At 38.6% G+C, this 22,883-nt stretch overlaps 1 protein-coding gene across 14 annotated transcripts in view; it reads right to left on the minus strand.

Moving 5' to 3' along the window:
* LOC138743365 (PH and SEC7 domain-containing protein 2-like) overlaps positions 1-22,883 on the minus strand; it is a 274,779-nt gene that overhangs the window by 168,872 nt on the left and 83,024 nt on the right. For all 14 annotated transcript variants that reach the window (XM_069898611.1, XM_069898607.1, XM_069898609.1 and 11 more), the window contains one exon: positions 11,959-12,048. In XM_069898611.1, the coding sequence (XP_069754712.1) occupies positions 11,959-12,048 (90 nt within the window). The remainder of the gene's footprint in view (positions 1-11,958; positions 12,049-22,883) is intronic.

A 22,883-nucleotide genomic window follows, 5' to 3' on the forward strand; every position in this document is an offset into this window, starting at 1 on the left:
ATGAGAAACACTCTAACCAGCCAGTTCCTCTTGTAAGGACCACATGAGTTTTCAACAGGCTGAACTCAGAACTCACTGCCCGTCTTCAGAATGGGGTCTTCAGCAAGCCTGCCAGCTTGCCACATTGCAGCCTCCCAAAAGCTACTGCTCAGTTCTCTCTCTCCCCCTCTCTCCCAGGTAAGAAACCTGCATAGGAGAAGGCCACTCCGATATAAAACCTACAACCCAAGGACCTTGCTGCCATGTCCCAGCTTGCTTGGCCACAGCACACGAACCATGGGTGTAAAGGGTGGGGACAGTACTGCGCACACTGCACTCCACCTAAAAGCTCCTTTGAGCAGGCCCGAGGACATGTCCACGTCCTCCCCCTCCACGTCCTCCCCATCAAAAGATGCTCACAAATTCAAGCTAGCATGCTGGATCATCAGAAACATGCTAGACTAGGCTGACAGTCACCGACCTGAACGTCGGTCTGCCCTCATCGCACATGAACTCCTCAAACTTGACATCGACATAGCCGCTCTCAGTGAAGTCCGTCTTGCAGATGTAGGCAGCCTCCAAGAACGCGGCGCGGGCTACACACTCTACTGGTCTGGCAAGCCTATGGATGAACGACACCTATCTGGTGTAGGCTTCATGGTCAAGAACTCCATTGCCTCCAAACTCAAAAACCTCCCGACAGGCCACTCAGTCTGGATCATGTCCATGCGACTCCCCCTTCAAAGCAAGCGTCGCATCACCCTCATCAGTGTCTATGCTCCAACCCTCCAGGCGGAACAAGCAGAAAAGGACAAGTTCTACACTGATCTGCGCAACCTCATTCAACACACCCCTACAGCCGACAAGGTTGTCATCCTTGGCGACTTCAACACTCGCGTCGGCAAAGACTCAGAAACCTGGCCAGGAATCCTGGGCAAGCACGGTGTCAGCAAGTGTAACGACAACGGGTGCCTCCTGTTGGAGCTCAGCGCAGAACAGCGGCTTGTCATTACAAACACCCTTTTTCAGCAGAGGGACAGCCTGAAGACTACCTGGATGCATCCCCGATCCAAACACTGGCACCTCCTGGACTACGTCCTGGTGCGAGAAAGAGACAAACGAGATGTGCTCCATACCAGGGTCATGCCCAGTGCGGAATGCCACACTGACCACCGGCTGGTTCGCTGCAAGCTCAACCTTCACTTCAAGCCAAAGTCCAAGAACAGTAAAGCCCCCAGAAAGAGGTTCAATGTTGGAAACCTGCAGTCAGACGAAGTGAGAGGAAACTTCCAGGCAAACCTCAAAGCAAAGCTCGAGGATGCAATCCGCCTCATGGACTCATCGCCTGAAACCCTCTGGGATCAGCTGAAGACTACCATACTGCTTCTCCTCCAAGAAAAACAAGGACTGGTTCGACGAAAACAACCAGGAAATCCAGGAGCTGCTGACAAAGCCGTCCTGGGCAGAGAAGAAACAAGCCTTCCGTCGCGCATGCAGCCATCTTCAGCGCAAACTCCAGGAGATCCAAAATGAGTGGTGGACTAGCCTCGCCAAATGAACCCAGCTCAGTGCGGACATTGGCGACTTCAGGGGTTTTTACGAGGCTCTAAAGGCTGTGTACGGCCCCTCACCCCAAGCCCAAAGCCTGCTGCGCAGCTCAGATGGCAAAGTCCTCCTCAGCGACAAGATCTCCATCCTCAACCGATGGTCAGAACACTTCCAATCTCTTTTCAGTGCCAACCGCTCAGTCCAAGAATCTGCCCTTCTCCAGCTCCCTCAACAGCCCCTAAGGCTAGAGCTGGATGAGGTCCTCACCCGGGAAGAGACATATAAGGCAATTGAACAACTGAAAAGTGGCAAAGCAGCAGGTATGGATGGAATCCCGCACAGAGGTCTGGAAGGCTGGCGGCAAAACTCTGCATGCCAAACTGCATGAGTTTTTCAAGCTCTGCTCGGACCAAGGAAAGCTGCCTCAGGACCTTCGTGATGCCATCATCATCACCCTGTACAAAAACAAAGGCGAGAAATCAGACTGCTCAAACTACAGGGGAATCACGCTGCTCTCCATTGCAGACAAAATCTTCGCTAGGATTCTCCCAAATAAAATAATACCTAGTGTCGCCGAGAATGTTCTCCCAGAATCACAGTGCAGCTTTCGTGCAAACAGAGGAACTACTGACATGGTCTTTGCCCTCAGACAGCTCCAAGAAAAGTGCAGAGAAAACAAAGGACTCTACATCACCTTTGTTGACCTCACCAAAGCCTTCGACACCGTGAGCAGGAAAGGGCTTTGGCAAATACTAGAGCGCCTCGGATGCCCCCCAAAGTTCCTCAACATGGTTATCCAACTGCACGAAAACCAACAAGGTCGGGTCAGATACAGCAATGAGCTCTCTGAACCCTTCTCCATTAACAATGGCATGAAGCAAGGCTGCGTTCTCGCACCAACCCTCTTTTCAATCTCCTTCAGCATGATGCTAAAACAAGCCATGAAAGACCTCAACAATGAAGACGCTGTTTACATCCGGTACCGCACGGATGGCAGTCTCTTCAATCTGAGGCGCCTGCAAGCTGACACCAAGACACAAGAGCAACTTGTCCGTGAACTACTCTTTGCAGACAATGCCGCTTTAGTTGCCCATTCAGAGCCAGCTCTCCAGCGCTTGACGTCCTGTTTTGCGGAAACTGCCAAAATGTTTGGCCCGGAAGTCAGCCTGAAGAAAACTGAAGTCCTCCATCAGCCAGCTCCCCACCATGACTACCAGCCCCACCACATCTCCATCGGGCACACAAATCTCAAAACGGTCAACCAGTTTACCTATCTCGGCTGCACCATTTCATCGGATTCAAGGATCGACAACGAGATAGACAACAGACTCGTCAAGGCAAATAGCGCCTTTGGAAGACTACACAAAAGAGTCTGGAAAAACAACCAACTGAAAAACCTCACAAAGATTAGCGTATACAGAGCTGTTGTCATACCCACACTCCTGTTTCGCTCCGAATCATGGGTCCTCTACCGGCATCACCTACGGCTCCTAGAACGCTTCCACCAGCGTTGTCTCCGCTCCATCCTCAACATTCATTGGAGCGACTTCATCCCTAACATCGAAGTACTCGAGATGGCAGAGGCCGACAGCATCGAATCCATGCTGCTGAAGATCCAACTGCGCTGGGTAGTTCACGTCTCCAGAATGGAGGACCATCGCCTTCCCAAGATCGTGTTATATGGTGAGCTCTCCACTGGCTATCGTGTCAGGGGTTCACCAAAGAAGAGGTACAAGGACTGCCTAAAGAAATCTTTGGGGGGGGGGAGTCACGTGATGGAGTAGTGGCCGGACGGTGAACTCCAGCCCTCTCCAGAAAAGTCGGAAAAAACAAAGGAAAACACAAAGGCACAGAAATAAAAGTTAAAGAAAAGTGAGTATAAAGGTGGAAAGAAGATGGCGACAAAAAAAGAAAAATCGAAATCAACGGTAAGAAGAGAGGAAGAGAAGACAACAGAGGAAGAAGGAGAAGGCCTTACCTGTTCGAAGAGGCCCGCGGTGGAAAGAGAAACCCGCTCCCTCAGGTCGGTAGAAAGTGGACTACAAAAATGGCTCATTGAGCCGAGTAAAAGTGCGCAACCGCGCATGAAAAAAAACACACTGACGGGATGGGTGACCAGCTGGGGAGTCGATCTCCACAGCCGGCAACAACAGCTGCAGAACACCTGCAGCAAGAAGAGAACACAGAAGACAATGAAAACAAGAAAGAAGAGAAGAAAAGGGCAACAAAGAAACAACAGATGGCCAACCCAGAGGAAGAAGAAGAGGAAGAGGAAGAGTACAGTGAAATAGAAGAAGAAGGGAAAGGCAAGATAAAGGATATACTTTCTCTTATTAAAGAATACATGGAGTCATTTAAAGAATGGTAAACACAGGAATTTAATGATTTAAGAAGAAGAATAAACAACACAGAAGAGAAAATGAATAAAATAGATATGACCTTAACAGAAATGGGAAAAAAAATGGACAAGATGGAAGAGCGGGAAGCAGCAGTAGAAATGGAGGTAGAGGACTTAAAAAAGAAATTAGAGGAATCAAATAAAAAAGTTATAGAGACACAAGAACTGTTAGCTCAGAAAATAGATATAATGGAAAATTATAACAGAAGAAATAACATAAAGATAGTGGGCCTTAAGGAAGATGAAGAAGGCAAGAATATGAGAGAGTTTATAAAAGATTGGATCCCTAGGATCCTAGGATGTCCAGAACTACAGCAAGAAATGGAAATAGAAAGGGCACATAGAGCATTGGCCTTTAAACCACAACCACAACAAAAACCAAGATCTATTTTAGTAAAATTCCTAAGATATACTACAAGAGAAAAGGTACTGGAGAAGACAATGGAAAAAGTAGGAGAGGGCAACAAGCCACTGGAGTACAAAGGGCAAAAAAATCTTCATTTATTCAGATATAAGTTTTGAACTCCTAAAGAAGAGAAAGGAGTTCAATACAGCAAAGGCGATTTTATGGAAGAAAGGGTATAAATTTATACTAAAGCATCCAGCGGTATTGAAAATATTTATTCCAGGACAACAAAACAGACTATTCTCAGATCCAGAAGAAGCACGAAAATTTGCAGAACAATTACAAAATAGACTGAGGGATGAAGACGTGTAATGAGAGTAAAAATGACCACGATTTATATGTATGTGGGTAAAAAGGTATAAGTGTGTATATGAATAATGTGCATAAGTGAATGTATCCGTATTTAGAGAAAAATATAGATAGTATAGACAAGAATTAATAAGGGAAGGAAAGGGAATAGAGGGAATAAGGAGGGAACTAAAAGAGTGACCTTTGTTACATATGAAAAGTGAAATCTTTTCTGGGGGGGGCGGGGTGAGGGGAAATAGCGGTCACTGCATAATCAGTTGACGCTTGCGAGTGGATTCGCAAATCCAAATGGAGAGGGGAGATGTGGTTGTCCGACAAGGGATAAAGGACAACTCAGGAGGGGAAGGGGAGATTGGGGCTAAAGAAGTTTTAAATAGGAGAATAAGGAAAATGTTTGATGTTTTAGGAATGTTGTCTTATAAAGGGTTTAAAATAAGAAAACAGAAATGGAAAAGGAGGAAAGGTAATGATGGAAAAACAGAAAGGGAAGATAAACAAAGTATAAAATGGCTACGTTGAACTATATGACTTTAAATATTAATGGAATACATAACCAAATTAAAAGGAAGAAACTGCTAAATTTACTGAAAAAAGAAAAAATTGATATAGCATTTGTGCAAGAAACACACTTAACTGAATTGGAGCACAAGAAATTAAAGAGAGATTGGGTAGGACATGGAACAGCAGCATCGTATAATTCAAAAGCAAGAGGAGTGGCTATATTAATTAGTAAAAATGTGCCATTTAAAATAGAAGAGGAAATAATAGATCCAGCAGGGAGATATGTTATGATAAAATGTCAGATATATTCGGAGTTTTGGAATCTACTCAATGTATATTCACCTAACGAAGAAGATCAAAAGTTTATGCAAGATATCTTTTTGAAGGTAGCAAATTTGCAAGGGAACATATTAATAGGAGGAGATTTCAACCTGAATTTGGATTCAAATATGGATAAAACTGGGAAAAAAATTAACAGAAAGAACAAAGTAACCAAATTTATAATTAAATCAATGGAAGAAATGCAACTTTTGGATATATGGAGGAAACAACACCCAAAAGAAAAGGAATATTCATATTACTCGGCTAGACATAAAACATACTCAAGAATAGACCTATTTTTGTTATCAGCTAGTATGCAAGATAGAGTAAGAATGAAAAATTGGTACAACATAGAAGTTCTCCAGAATTACATCATCTCCTCAATATTTGGAAGAAGATTCATGTAGAAAGAAATAAAACAAATTATCAATTACCAAAACTAATATTGACACAAAACAAGTTACTCCCTTTTACAATAGATAACCTTTCCTTTAGAGAATGGGAAAAAAAAGGGATTAAAAGAATAGAAAATTGTTTTTCAGGAAATAGATTCTTATCCTTTGAACAAATGAAAGATAAGTACAATATAACTCAAGATACAGCGCTGGCATATTACCAATTGAGATCCTACTTGAAGCATAAATTAGGAAGCAGTTTGAGTTTGCCAGAGGCAAGTAACCTTGAATATGTGATTACAGATACAATGATAATCAAAAGATTTATAACAAATATGTATATTAAACTGCAAGAAAAGGAGAATGAGGAAACAAATGGTAAAACTAAACAAAAATGGGAACAAGATTTAAATATAAAGATAAAAAAGGAAACATGGGAGAAATTATGTTCTGGAATGATGAGAAATACAATAAATACGAGGCTACGTATGATACAATATAACTGGATACACAGACTATACATTACACCTCAAAAGTTAAATAAATGGGACCCAACAGTATCTGATAGATGTTTTCGATGTAAAAAAGAAATGGGAACAACAATTCATGCAATCTGGACATGTGAGAAAGTAGAAAAATTTTGGGAAGATCTCAATCAGATATTAAATAAAATAACAGAAAACAATATACCAAAGAATCCAGAGATCTTTCTCCTAAGTAACATAAAAAACAAAGAATTTGGAATTGATTTGGAGGATGCACAAAAAGGATTTGTTAAGATACCTCTAGCCGTAGCAAAAAAATGTATTATGTCAACCTGGAAATTGGAAGATAATTTGAAAATACAACAATGGTATATAGAAATGAATAAATGTATTCCATTAGAAAAAATAACATATAGTTTAAGAAATAATATTGAAATATTCGAACAAATATGGGAGCCTTACATTAAATACAATAGCGAAAACCTACCGGGGACAATCATTACCTAAGTTGATGGAAGGAGAAGGAAAGAAAAGAATGGACTCAGTAGAATTTCTGGTGTATTTTTGTTGAGTGACAACATTGTCTGACTGGTTTAATGTATCCTAGATTGTATACCTTAAATGGATGGGAGGTGGGGTGGGAGAAAATGTCACTGTATATGTGTGAAAAGGAAAAAGTGTGTATCATGACTAATGTGATTTATGGTGTGAAAAATAAAAAATTTAAAAAAAAGAAATCTTTTGGTACCTGCCACATTGACCACTGCCAGTGGGCTGATATCGCCTCAAACCGTGCATCTTGGCGCCTCACAGTTTGGCGGGCAGCAACCTCCTTTGAAGAAGACCGCAGAGCCCACCTCACTGACAAAAGACAAAGGAGGAAAAACCCAACACCCAACCCCAACCCACCAATTTTCCCTTGCAACCGCTGCAACCGTGTCTGCCTGTCCCGCATCGGACTTGTCAGCCACAAACAAGCCTGCAGCTGACGTGGACATTTACCCCTCCATAAATCTTCGTCCGCGAAGCCAAGCCAAAAAAAAGAAAAATTTCATTTTAAAAATTATTTTGTTAAAGCAGTGACAATCTCATATTGATTAATATTGATGAAAAATTTGATCACAAAAATAGCATTTTGAATCACAGTATAAATTCACCTCAATGTTATTAGCACATTCTTGAACGACTGAAAAAAATTCTTAAAAATAGTACACAAAGACATTTTCTAGTTATACTGGGTTAAATTAGTAAATTTCTGAGTAAAGTAGAAATAAGTTACACCTGAAACTTTACAACATACTTGTTTGGGTCCTTGCATACACAAGAACCCACTCTATTTTTTTTGAGATTCTTCAATGGCCAACAATCAAGCGCATTCAGCAGAAGCTTCTGTGGTGGTATACCACCAGCCTACTGCAGGGGGCAACCTCTGTACCTGCAGGAGTGTAAGGGGACAGGTGCCAATCAGTCGGCCTGATTGGATCAAGCCCCCCCTCCCCCCCGGTCAGGTGTCAATCACCCACCGGGATATAAGCCTATGCCTGCATTCCGAGGCCTCACACTAAGTTGCTGCAGCCTCAGCCAGCCTGGCTCTGTGGAGGTTTTTGTGGATTAAAGCCTGTTGTTCAGTCTTTACCTTGTGTGTGTCTGATTCTGTCTAACAGCGCACCACAGCTTCCAAAGGTGTCTATCCAGGTGCATGGTCAGATTGGTGGATGGGATCTGGTTCTAATAAAGTATATTGTTTTAAAAGTAGTGTGAGTTTATACAATCTGTTGAAAGTTTCAGCACAAGCAGAAACTCCAAACTTATTGATCGATGTGATATTTTAAATGAAACACCATGATTTTAAGAAGTCTAATCGTTTTTTTTTCTTTTCCATCTTGCACCAATTGCGTTAGATTCCTGGCATGTCTGGCAACAAAACCATAGATTTATGTAAATTCTTTAACATAGAAAAAATGTCCCAATGCATTTCACAGAAGTTGGAAAAAATGCAAGCCAAACTATTGGAAAGAAAGATTTGAAAAGGTGGCTCAAGAGGAGGTGAAGGTTGTTTTTAAAGGCAATTTCTATCTACAATCTACAATTGTAGATTGCCAGAAGATATGGTGGGACATTTAGCGTAGCGGTTAGTGCATCGCTATTACAGATGCTCCTCAACTTACGACGGGGTTGCATTCCGGCAAACCCATAAGTTAAAAATGGCAGATGAACCAGATATACAGGGATGAATGAGTTAAAGAAGCCAGAGTTTTGTAGTTTCATAATAGCGCATAATAGACATGTTCTGCAAGGCCAACTGTACCTCTACTCCAGATAAATTCCTCATATGGGATACCCTCGAAGCATATTTGAGAGTTCCAATAATAGGACACACCAAAACAGTTTTTAAAAAAATACAAGGGAGGTGGACACATTAGAACAGGAAATTACTCGTCTAGAAAAGAATTACCAAAAATTGGGTTCAGAGGACCATTACAGGGCTCTAACAAATTTTTTTTTAAACTGAAATACAATGTGCTCCAAATGTATAGGCCATAATGCAGTCAAAACAAAAATACTATGAATTGGGAGAGAGCCCACAAAGTTCGTTCTTGGCATTTGAGGACAGAATAGGCCTAAAGGACAATCAATCTGGTACAAACTGGGAATGGCAGGATCACTCTTAAACCAAAAGAGATTAAAGAGACCTTCAGGCAATTCTATGAGGATTTGTATCAATCAGAATTGACAGGGAGGTCCAATAAAGCCAGTGAGTTCCTGTCTAAATGAGAGTTACCAAATTTAGACCCAGAAGAACAGGAAGGCCTAGATCTTCCCATTAAAGAAAAAGAGATCGGGAAAGCATTGAATTCACTGAGTTTTATAAGGAATTTAAGGATTTATTGATTTATTCATGCCTCTCCATGCAATGGAAACCCATACCTTCCCAGAATCTTTTTTGACAGCAATCATTACAATGATCCTTAAAAAAGACAAAGTTCCACTAACGCCATCTTCTTATAGATCCAATTCACTGTTAAACACAGACTTTAAGATACTGGGCAAAGCCCTGGCAAATAGATTAGCAAAACATTTGCTGAAACTAATAAAAACCAAGCGGGCTTAATGCAAAAAAGACAAGCAACAGATAACATTGGCAGACTGTTGAGTATAATGTATCTGGCATAAACCAGAAATGAGAGCGGTTTGGCTGTCGCCCTGGATGCAGAAAAGGCATTTGACAAATTGGTGTGGGATTTCTTATTTAAAGCGCTGGAAAAGTTGGGGTTAGGGCCAACTTTTATAAATTGGATAAGAGTGCTGTACCATGCACCCAAAGCTAACATTGTGACCAACAGACAAATTTCTCCAGCTTTCCCACTGACAAGATCAAGTGGACAAGTGTGCCCATTCTCTCCAACCCCGTTTGTTCTAGCCATGGAGCCACTGGTGAAGCCATTTGCCAGAATCCAGATATCAAGGGTTTTAGAGTAGGCCAAGAAGATCATAAAATCAATTTATTTCCTGATGACATACCGATATATCTGACAGACCTAGCAACCGTGTTGTCCAAGCTGTGCTCTACTCTAGAGGACTATGGGGAGAACTCCGGCTATAAGGTCAATTGGGTCAAAAGTGAAATTATGCAACTTACTAAAGGGGAATTATAGTCAATACCAAGAAAACACTTACTTAAAGTGGCCACAAAATGGGATTAAATATCTAGGAGTCAGAATAGACAATAAACTTGAATAATTCATATAAATTAAATTATACCCCCTTGCTTGGGAGAATTGAGGAGGACTTAAATAGATGAAGGTCCCTGCCCATAACTTTAGTGGGCAGGGTCAACTGTGTTAAAATGAATGTGTTGCCGAGACTTCAGTATCTCTTCCAGACACTGTCCATGATATTCCCCCAGGAATTCTTCCAAAATTTAATCTCACAAATAAGAACATTTTTATGAAATGGAAAGGTAGCCAGGAACTCTATGGGAAAAAAATCAACCTGGGATTACAGTCTGGGTAGATGACAAATGACAGACTTCAAGAAATACTATTGAGCATCCCAGTCGAGATACATTCCCTCACTCTTTGAATGGGGTGATATACCATCCTGAGCACAAATTGATCTGCACTGGGTAGATGAGAAGGTAGCAGAGGACTTTATTTATAAATGGAATGCTAAATTGTTATCTGGTAAAACAGGCAGCTCTATACTAAAACAAATTATCTTCAATTGGAATAAAATTAACCAGCATCTCGGAATCAAAAGGGGGCTGTCCCCATAAACACCCCGACTCCAAAAAGATTAATACCATTGACAGTAGGTAACAAGATTCCTAGTCACCTGGCATCATAATGGCATCAGATGTGTAGAGGACTGTTACGAACAGGAGAAACTAATGTCATTTAAACAACTCAGGCATAAGTATGATTTATCAAATAAGACTGCTACCTTCAGGCAAGATCTTTCATGCAGAACAAATTAGGCCCAACTATGGCACTACCAACGAGCAATGACATAGAGGCCATGAATCGAAGGGGGAAACTCATGGAAGTTCACCTCGGCAATGTACTTCTTGCTCCAAGCAGAAGGACGAAAACCAGGCATTCATAAATCAAGGCAGAGGTGGAAGTCGGACCTAGGAATTGATGAGCAGTGCTGGTCCGACATGTAGAAGCAGCATGACTGCAATCATTAATGGGCGGTACAGGCTGGTACAATACAACTTTCTACACCAGCTGTACCTGATGCTGCAAAAATTGAACAGATCTAAACCAGAATTGTCAGACCAATGCTTTAGATGTGGCATTGAACCAAGAACCTTTGTGCATATAACCTGGACCCTTCTGGGTGAAACTAGGCCAAGTCATTGCTTTCCATCGCACTGACATGTAACATTTGCTGCACAACACACTTCATAATAAAGTTTCACATGAATATTTGGGCAGCACAAGCTCATGGGCCAGAAGGGCCTGTTACCATGTTACATTACCCATTATCTCCAAATTTTTAAAAAAATAAACACCTGGCTCAAAGAATGTGAAATTCAGCCTGTGACATTTTTATCCAATATTAATATCAATTCTTCCCTTTTTTATATTCCTGTTAACTTTTCTTTTTGATCCTGACATTTTCAAATGTACAATTTGACCAAATTTAAGTTGTATAAATAAGTGCTAAAGTTTAATATTTTATCTGCTCCCTTAGCTATTTGAGCATCAAGACAATATGCAGGTTAACAGGGCAATCAGGCAACTGGATCATAATTCCCCACCATTAAGTTCACAGCAAGGAAGTACATTATACAGTTCTTGTAAACACCATTACAGATTGAATCACAGTGGGTGAAGTATTTTTAAATTATTCGAGTGAGTAAAATTTTCAAATCTCAAGCAGTAACATGTTGTTAATAAATAATTTAGAAAGTGATCTCATTGCATGTGTTTTTTTGTACATTTTTTGCATATTTTACAGTAGTTTTGCAAATTGGCAGATGTTTCATTTCACAGTAGTAACACAATCAATCAATCATTTTCTATGGAATATTGTTATTATAACATTTAGGCTCTTAAAAATGTATTAGGCTTGATAATAATATAATAATGTTGTTATTGTGAACAATACCTTTAATAAATCTTTTGGAAAATCCTTCCCATTATTAAGACCATCCAAGTTAGAAATGAACTGCTGACATGACATCTTTTTCCCAATATTCTGGAATATACAGACATTATGACATTCATTTAAGTGCACAAGAAAAATAAACTATTATTTGAAACAAGTAAAATGAAAATTAAGGATGGGAAATAAACACTTCTAGCAATAGAAATTAAAAAAATGAAGGATTGAAAGCATGACTAAAAACAAAATTATAACATGAAGTAAAACAATATTACTAAATTCATTCAGTATAAAGAGAAGTTTCTGATGAAACTGCAGCACCCATTATCATAATTTTCCATGGATTTCAGACTGGAGGACAATAATCGAACGGGAATTAAGGCAAGTGCAGGAAAATATCAAAAGAAAATAAAAGTCCATGAATACTTCAAGTTTTTGGCCAATTGAGTGGGGAAAACATTAAAAATAAAGTATGACTGACTTTCAAACAAAAATTAATGTGCCTGAAGATTTGTTAAAAAAGTGAAGTTGAAATAAATGGCAATTTCGCATTCAGGCACAATTAAACAATAAATGTCTTGGGATCTATTAGTTTCAAAAACATACAAAGGGAACTGTCTACAAAATAAAACTGAGAAACATTTATAGGACCTTTATGAGACTAGTACCAATGAATTTCAACACAGATAAAGGTGAAGTGGAGCATTTTGGGAATCAAACGGAAAATGTTATGTTCAAATAAAAAGATCTTTAAAGATTTTGAAAAAAAAATTCTGTTGAGATCCATGGAGACTATGAAAGTAAAAGCAGAAAAGTCATGTTGAATCTGTGGAAATTGAGTTCTATGAACTATTTTGGGAAGCTGCCTTCACCCGAAAAGCATGACTGAAGAAATATACCACAGTATAGAAAAATAGCAACAAAGATTTGAAACATTCAAAATTTGGAATAGAGATGTGTAACTCCAAAATCTCACCAGTGAAATGTTGAAAGATGAACATGCATTTAACAGAAGTTTTACAATTTTGAAAGTTTTCATTCTATCCTAAACCCCTCTATCCCACTCACTAAAATCATTGCCCTTGCTCGACTCACATCTACAACTCATCTGGGCTTATTCTGTAGGCCATCTGCACCCTGAGTCCTATGGTATAACCTTGATGGCAACAATGCCTCAGGCACTCTCTCCAATATTCAGAATCATTTAAAATCTTTTATCATTTAAGTAAACATTAAATATTATTAAATAATAAAAGTTTTGTTTTTACAAATAAAGTTGAAGCACAAAGTTATTAACAAGAACATTAAACTAAAACAAAATATACTTTCCTTCACTTCCTAAACATTTACTCTAACTTTCAATATTAAAATTAATAGGTTCTTGGATCCTATGCAAATGGGAATCTGGTGTGCATGGACACCCCTTGCAAATGAATTTCAAGACTCAGCCTTTCAAAACAGAACTGCTGGTCCAGTATTACCATTAATTGACAAGAGATATGTAGAAATATTGGACTGGAATCAGAATAATAAGATTTTGTTTCAGTAAAGGCAGTGATTTTCAAACTTTGTTTTTCCACTCATATACCACCTTAAGTCATCCCATACTAATCATAGAGACCCCATGGCATAAGGATGACTTAAGGTGGTACTTGAATGGAAAGACAAAGTTTGAAGACCACTGTTTTAATCGTACCTAATTGACTTGTTATGTTCATGATTTCATATCTCCGAAGGAAATGGGCCAATGACAATTTTTCTCAAGCAAAATATTTCAGTAACACTTGGGTCTAATGCAGTGGTTCTCAATCTTCCCTTCCAACTCACATACCACCTTAAGCAATCCCTTACTAATCACAGAGCAGTATCTAGTACAACAGAAGTAAACAGCACATGGTACTGTTAAGAATCCAGAGGACCCCAAAATCCAGCAGCAATAGAAATTCATCAAGACAAATGGTTACTTAAACAAAAGTTACTTTTAATTTTCTTTAAACATAAAATCAGGATCAAATTTTAATTTATTACTATTAATTTAACTTCACCCGCTTCTAATTCTAAATGCATGTGTATGTAATGTGTATATGTTCAGGAAAGTTCTTTGATTCACAGTCCAATCTCACTTCTCACTCCTCCAAGTTCACCGGTATCAGGCAATTCTTACAGTGTACATAGATTTTAACATTTATGAATTTTCACCAAGCTCCGGAGCTTAAAAGTAATTGGTTACCACTCATGAAGGTTCTTGTTGGTTTCAGAGAAAGACTTGTTGCTCGTTGGACACACACAAACTGATTCCCTCCAATCAGCCACTCAGTGTCTTGCCAAAGAAATGTGCCCCATCATTGGTTTTCCAAATGATAACCTTTTCTTCCAGGACACCAGAGTTCCTCTTGTTTCCCTTATTTCAGGTGAAACATTCTAGATAGCATTTCTTCTTGTAAGTACCACAAGGGTTTTCAACAGGCTGAACTCAGAACTCACAACCCATTTTCAAAATGGGGTTTCAATAAGCTGCCAGCTTGTCATGCTGCAGCCTCCAAAAGCCACTGCAGAATCTCAGTTCTTTCTCTCTAAGAGAAGAATCCTGTTTGGTTTTTACTGCTCTCTCTGCAAACTGCAACCAGGCAGATTGCTGGCACCGGAATCAACTTCTGAGCTTGTTCATCTGTTGCTTTAAAGACAATAGTCCATTTACTCCACAGCATCAGTCCAATTAACACCTACTTGTGAAGTCTCCATCGGCATTCTTCAAACTTTCTGTAAAGTCACTTTGGATATGAAGTATCTCTTTCAGCAAAGCTCTTGCATTTTAAATGAGATCTCTTTTGTGAAGTGAGCTACACACTAAACCGCCCCCCCCCTCACAATCTATCTCTTTTAAAAATCTATTTACATTTAATATAATATTGATGGCTAAGGAAATGTTTTGAGATCAATATTATACCTGTTACGAGCCCAAAGGACCCCAAAACCCAGGAGCAATACATATTCACCACAATAAATAGTTACTTAAACAAAAGTTGTTTTAATTATCTTTAAACATGAAAACAGAATCAAACTTTAACTTATCACTATCAATTTAACTAAACCAACTTAACGTAATTTAAGAAAGTTCTTTGGTTCACAGTTCAATCTCACTTCTCATTCTTCCAAGCTCTCTGGTTGCAGGCAATTCTTATACTGTGCACAGAATTTAACATGTATAAAGTTCACCAGGCTTTGGTGCTCAAAAAGTAAATGTTTACCACTCAGGAAGGTTCTTGTAGGTTTTCAGAGAGAGATGTGTTTTTCCAGGATTTCTACAACTGAAGTACCACCATTAGTCATGCTGATAAAACTTGCCCCATCAAGGTTCTCCACATGATAAGCTCTTTCTTTCAGGCTATTTCTATTCCTCTTTTTCCAAGAGAAATATCAGAAAGATAGCACTTCCAGCCATCTGCCACTCTGGAGCTTCTATTTCAGTTCCAACAAGCTTCTCCCTTCTGTCTCTCTCTCTATCTGAGATTCAAACTGCCCGCAACATGTCCTTCTTTCTCTCACTTGCAAACCCCCTCCTTCTCCAGCAAACAATAGGAGTTAGTCTTCTGCTCCCATCTGTTGTTTTAGATAAACAATAACCTCTCAATGACTTCTGAATGAGCACTTTGCACTGTTCTTCCAAGACAATAGTCCATTCATTTCAATTAGCATCTACTTGTGAAATGTGCGTAGAATTCTCCATAGTTTCTGTAAAGTCACTGAATATGAATTCTTCAGTATTTCAAATAAGATCTGTTTTAAAGTGTGTATATGTATGTAACACTCTCTAATTTTACCAATTTACCTCCCAAGAACATTCCCAAATATTCCATCACACACCAAACATTTCAACTAAGGCCAATTTAGGTGCTTGAAGGGTTTACTTGAGCAAAGACTAAAGTAGATGTCATTGAGAAGGGCAGAATGTGCAGAGACAGATGGACTGTAGCCTGAATAATTAACAGCCAACTATTTCACAAGGGAGAGAGAGAGAGAAAATGGAGCATTTTAAATGAGATCTCTTTTGTGAAGTGAGCTACACACTAAACCCCCCCCCCCTCACAACTCACAATCTATCTCTTTAAAAATCTATTTACATTTAATATAAAATACAATATAACCCGTCAAAGTACATTCACCAAGATTAGCCCAGTAGTCATCCTAGAGAATCAGAAAGCTGGGTCTGAGAGGATGAAGAAGATAGAAATTATCGTGCAGTAGGCTCTCCAATCAATGGTTATCAATCTTGCATAATCAAACTGAGGAACTGTTTAGATCCACATAAAAATCTTCATTCGATTGGATGCCAAGAATAGATTTTGCCTCCTAGAGCTCAACTATGGGAGCATTTCAAGTGGCCTTCTGCACACCTTTTCAGAAATATAGAAAAGGCCAGATACCTTAACATCAACAGCAAGGAAAGCAATTAGAGTTCCTCATAATGTTTATGATAACAGAGTGCTTAGAACATAGCAATGGGATTAGTCAAGATCAATGTGGATTTATAAAAGGGAAAAATTATTTGACAAGATTATTGGAGTTATTTTGAGATTGTAACTGATAAAGCAGATATATGAAGAACCAGTGGATACAGCATATTTGAATTGTCAGAAGACTAAAGTCCAACATAAGGTGTTCAGTGCAAAATTAAGCACATAGAATTGAGAATAATTTTGTGGAATAAACAGACAATTAGTTGGCAGACAGGAAACAGGGAATGGGAATAAATAGGTCTTTGTTGGATTTGCAGGCAGAGAGAAGTTTGATTACACAAGGATCAGAACTTAAGTCGCTTGCTATCAGTGACAGATCATTGTCAGGAAAGGACAAAGAAAAGAATACATTCACAAATGGAGACCCAGCAAGAAAAAATGCCAAATTATTGGTACCATTGAATTCTCCTTTTCAAAGTGAGCACAAAAGGGTGTTCAGCTCATTGGGTACTGAAGCATCACAGCCATTTATGATGTAGAACTGCAATCCCTGCCACAGCTGGTAACCATCTGACTTCCTCGGAGATGACTCGTTGCTACTGAGATAGCCTTCTATGGGTCATATCTGGACTTCCTGTCGAGATCTGGATCACCAGTCTTAAATGTCATTGACCTCACCGTCAGAAGGTGACAAACCTTTTGATTCATCCACCGCTTTTGTTTGGGATCCTTGCGGTGTGTGTGTGTGTGTGTGTGTGTGTGTGTGTGTGTGTGTGTGTGTGTGTGTGTGTGTGTGTGTGTGTGTGTGTGTGTGTGTGTGTGTGTGTGTGTGTGTGTGTGTGTGTGTGTGTGTGCATATTCATTCAAATTAGAAGATGCAAGGGTTAAAACGGATTTCAAGCAATAAAGCAGTTCTGTTTGTGGCTTTCTGGCTGTTGTTTAACATCTTTTTATGCTGTCTCATTAGCAATATCTTTGAACCAAGATTACAGCTGGTTTCTCAAACTTAAGCATCTTAGTTTAGTTCTTTTGTTCTGCAAAATGGAGAGATCGGAAAAGCTCCCACAATTTCTATTATTTTACGAGCCCAGAGGATTCCAAAAACTAGCAGCAACAGAACTTCCCCAAAACAATCATTACTTAAACAAAAATGTTTTTAATTTTCTTCAAACACAATCGTATAAATATTTAACTTATTACTCTTAACTAAATACCCTTCTAATTTGAAGTGCACATGTGTGTAATGTGTTCAGAAAAGGTGTTTTTTTTCTGTCCAATCATTCACTTTGCATTTCTCCAAGTTCACTGGTATCAGGCAATTTTCTATACAGTGCACAGAATTCAACATTTATGATCTTCACTGGGCTCTGGTGCTTTAACTTAAATTGTTACCGCAAAGGAAAGTCTTTGCTGGTTTCAGAGAGAGATATTTGTTGTTCGTTGGACAGAGACAGACTGATCTCCTTCAATCATCTCCTTCAGTGTCTTGCCAAAGAAAGATGCCCCTCATGGGTTTTCCAGAAGGTAACCTCTTCTTCCAGTTTACCACAGAGAGTTATTTTTCCCCTATTTCGGGAGAAACATATTAACCAGTATCATCCTCTTGTAATTGACTACAAGGGTTTAGAATAGGCTGAACTCAGAACTCAAAACCAGTCTTCGAATGCAATCTTATAGCAGGTCTACAAAACTTGCAGTTTCCAACACCTCTTCCTACTGTAAACTGAAACTTTCTCCCGCTCTCCAAAGAGAATAGCATATTTTTTCTCTGTTTGCATAACCACATGACCACTCTTAGAAAAGCAAACTTCAACCAGACTTGGATCACTGGCACTGGCAAAAGATGAATCAGTTTCTGAGTTTAGAAACTATTGTCTTTAAAGACAATAGTCCATTTTGATTCCATAGAGTTCAAATAACACCTACTTATGAAATTTTCACAAGCACTCTTCATGTTTCTGTAAAGACACTGGCAGACATGAAGATTCCACTTTAGGCATAGCCCTTGCATTTTAAATGAGATGTCTTTTGTGAAATATTAATGTCTCTTGTAGAATGTAAATTAATATCTAAACTCCCACAATCTAACCTTACCCCTTAAGATACATTTTGTTCCATAATTGTATTAATTTTTTCCATAACACTATTGACTCTCTAACAATCATAAATTTGAAGAAGTTTGGCGACTGTTTATTCAATATTTCCAGACAGTTTTAAAATAATAATTTTATACTGGATTCTCTCCTAGTTCCTTATGGTAAATTTGTTTTAACCAGGAAACCCTTTGTTTTCCTACTTTACTCTCAGAATGGATGGGCCAGTCCTTTTTTTTTTAAAGAGAGGATTTTGCAATAAAAATTAATTTTTTTCTCTCTCTTTTTTCTTTCAGTTTTACAAGAGGCGAAGAAATTTATAGTTAATAAATATTCGTTACACACTATTTTTTCTTACACACTTTTAAATGTATGTATGTAATGTAAATCTGTATAATCAATATACAGATTAGAAAAGAAAAAGAAAGAGAAGAATGATAAGAATGCTTTGAAAAAGTGTCCATAGTGAGAAAATAACTTTTCTGAAGGAAAATGAAGTATGTTTGGCTGTTTGTGTCAAGGACACATCAGCAAAATCTGCAAAATGCGACTTAGCTGTGACATATGTAGTCAAAATCATCCCAAAATGCTACACATCTTCTAAAATTATACAGAAAAGAAACAAACAACAAAAAAAAGATGGAAACAGTGCTCAGTTGATGTCAAAATCTGCCAAGCTGGCTAATGATCATTATTGCATTGGATCTAAATTAATTTAACCACAAGGGGTCTATTCCCTGCCCAAGAAGGAGATTCAAATGTTTGATGGACCTTTAAAGAAAAGGGAAATGTGCATGCCTGATAATATAAGTGTTATCGAACAACGTGCATTGAATTTAAAGAGAAGATTCAAAAAAGATACTTCCTTTCATTCATACTACACTAACTGTGTGCCTGAAATGATATTTAAAGGTTATACAGAGTAAGTACTAGATATCCTGGAACATAGTGATGACAAAAAAAATGGTACTTACCACCCAATGGGGTTTTGCATCCACAAAAGAAAAACTTCAACTGGTGTTTGACTGTGGAACAACCTTTTGGGGAATTTCATTAAATTCTCAACACTTACAGATTTGACCAGTATGTTGATAGGAGTCTTAACTGGATTCTGTTGTCATCACTGCAAACATTGAAGTAATGATCCACCAGGTGAAAATACCAAAGGAAGACCGTGACTTGTTATGTTCCTTTGGTGGCCTGATGGAGATTACAGTCAGAACATGGAGGAATACAGAATGACAGGGCATCTATTTGGAGTGACTTCATCACCAAGTTGTGCAAATTTTGCCCTTAGGAAGTGTGCTGAGGACAATATGAAACAGTTTAGCTCTCAAGCTTCAAGCACCATCAGAAATAACTTTTAAGTGGATGACTGTCTTACTTCTGTAGCTACAGAAGAAGCAATAACTCTTTATCAGGAATTGAGAGCAATTTGTTTCAAGGGAGGCTTTCTACTTACCAAATGGATAAGCAACAGTTGTCATGCATTGGCTGCCATACCTGAAACAGAGAGGGCAAAAGAAATGAAAAATCTGGGCAGACCAATGACAACCTTCCTGTGGAGAGGGTGTTAGGTGTACAATGATGTGTTCAGTCTGACGTTTTTAAGTTCAAAATTATTTTGAAGGACTGACCTCTCACAAGAAGGGTGATTATATCAACACTCAGTTTGATATATCATCCCCTAAGAATAATGGCACCAGTTGTCCTAATTGCCAAAAGATCCTGCAAGATTTGTGTTGGAATGATTGGATGGGATGTTGAGATACCAGAATCCATTGTGTAAGAATGGATGGGATGTTGAGATACCAGAATCCATTGTGTAAGAATGGACATGTTGGATTCAGGATCTTCGTGCTCTGGAAGACTTCAAGATTGACAGATGCTTCAAACCCACAAATTTTGGAACTGTGACATCTGCTCAATTGCATCATTTTGCTGATGCATGTTAGTTACCTATTATAGCAATGATAACCACGATCATGTAAATTGTGGATTTGGAATGGGAAAAGCCAGGGTGGCTCCAATGAAACCGGCCACTATCCCTCAAATTGAGTTGATGGCCACTACATGGTGAGCAGAATGGGCATGATGTTGAAAAGAGAGTTGCCGATGGAACTAACATATTCCATATTTTGAATTGATAGCAGCTCTCTGCTCAAATACATGAACAATAAAACCACAAGGTTTCAAACTTTTGTGGCCAACAGAAACACTGAAATTGATAAACTCTCATTACCAATACAGTGGAAATACGTTAACACAGTTAACAATCTTGCTGATCTGGCTTCCCAAGGTTTGAAAGTCAAGTATTTTCTGAAGATAGAAATGTGGTATCAATTTCTTCTACAGCTTCAGGAAGACTGGCTTCGAAATTCCTGGTTGATGGGAAAGATTGTTGAAATCATCCAGGTCAAAGGAGGACTTTTACATCAAGTTCGATCAAGACTAAAACTAGCTTACTGAAAAGACAAATTACCAAAATCTGTCTTTTGCAAGAGGCAAAAAGCCTTGATAATTGATTTTTATCTTCTTTTGAAATTTAACCAATATATACTATGAAATACTATGTTTGTTTTTTTTTCTATGTGGTGATAATAATTATCTTTTAAATATTGTAAAGGTTAAAGTGGATTTCAAACACACAAGCAGTTCTGTTTGTGGCTTTCTGGCTGTTGTTTTACATATTTTTATGCTGTCTCCTTGTAACATCTTTGAGCCAAGGTTACAGATGGTTTTTCAGCTTGTTAGAGAGATAAAGATGCTCAGTTTAGTTCTTCTGTTCTGCAAAATGGAGGGATTGGAAAAACTCCAATAATTTCTATTGACCATCTAACAATGTTTTAATGTTTTGTAACAACGTATAGCAGCTGATAACAATGTTTAATACCATCTAATAAACTTTGGAAAACTCAACTTTAGTATGAATTTGTTTGAACAAGTCAAAGACATCAACAACATTCTGAAATCCTCCAAGCGACTATAAACAAAAGTCACTACATTGACAATGGAGCGGTCAAGTTATTCAAAGCAGTCCTGCAGGCACTCCTCTGTCACCCTTGGCCATACTTTCACCATCTTCACCACTGGTTGTGTGCCATAAGTAGAAGTGCAGTGTGGGATACCATGGTGCCATTCTTGATGGTGGTGAAGCCAACATTCAAAATGAACTAAGCAGACAGTAGAAGAGAAAGAAGTAATATCAAACTTTTAAGTACAACAAGTCAGCTTAGTAGATTTCACTCCTTAAATCAGGTAATGAGATAAGAATTCAAGCACAATACCAATGAGAAAAATGGCAAAAGCCTATAGTCATCAGAGTGCTATCACTACCTAGATCCCGTGAGAGAAAGATCAGGGAAACTGTTGCAAATCACAGGTACAGGCATCATCTGAGAAAGGATGTTGAAAGAGATGGTGAATCTGAAGTGTTAAGAAGCTGAGAGTGCAGTGCACCCCTTCTTCAGAAAAGAATATAATTGTTCAAAGACGGCAAAAGGAACAACAGCCTATGGTGTGGAGATCTGGGAACACTGTTCACCAAAGGAAATATCTTGCAGACTTTGTGCAGAGTAAACATGTTGGATTGGAAACATGTTAAAAGCACAGCAGCTTATGTTAAGTAGTTTAAATAGCAAGATCAGTGAAATTAAATTTGTGCGTGTTTTATGGAATGCCTTGCATACATTAAATGTTGAAATTAAGTTATGAAAGGAAGAATGAAAAGTCACAGCACTGCCTCATCATAATACAACTGCTGTAATTTCAGGTCAGAACGTGTTGTCAAGATGGATTTGAGTCATTGAGTTCTATGGTAGGAAACAGGCCCAGCATCCCAACTTGTCCATGCCGAAGTTCCATGATTGGAAAATACTCAAGAGTTATTCTAATCAGTCCATTTATATTTTTCTGAATTATTTTGTTTTGCAAACACAAAATCTGACATTTAAGATCTAAAACATTTACAAAGCTATTTATTAATATTTTCTTAAGGGCAAAGAAATTAAAGACAAGCTTTGTTTTGACAGTATTACACTAAATGAGCAAGGAAAATAGGTTTCAACTCATGAAGCAATAAATAATTGTAATATTCTGTTCTAAATTCAACATGTTATGAATTTGTCAACAGTCATTACATGGATTTTTTTTTCTTCAAATTAAAACATTTCCACATAAGAATGTTAAACAACAATGCATTTCTCTATTCTGCATGAGGGGATATTTTATTATTGCAGAGTATATTTACAAAATTCAAACAAAAATAGTCTCCCAATTCACAATAAATGCCCATTTTCAAGTACAAGATGAAGTTCACTGAGTTAACAAAGTACTCCTAGCTTTCTCTGTGGTACCCTGCTATCATCATGCTCTGCAA

This window comes from Narcine bancroftii, chromosome 9 (genome assembly GCF_036971445.1).
Source record: "Narcine bancroftii isolate sNarBan1 chromosome 9, sNarBan1.hap1, whole genome shotgun sequence".
Lineage (NCBI taxonomy): Eukaryota > Metazoa > Chordata > Chondrichthyes > Torpediniformes > Narcinidae > Narcine > Narcine bancroftii.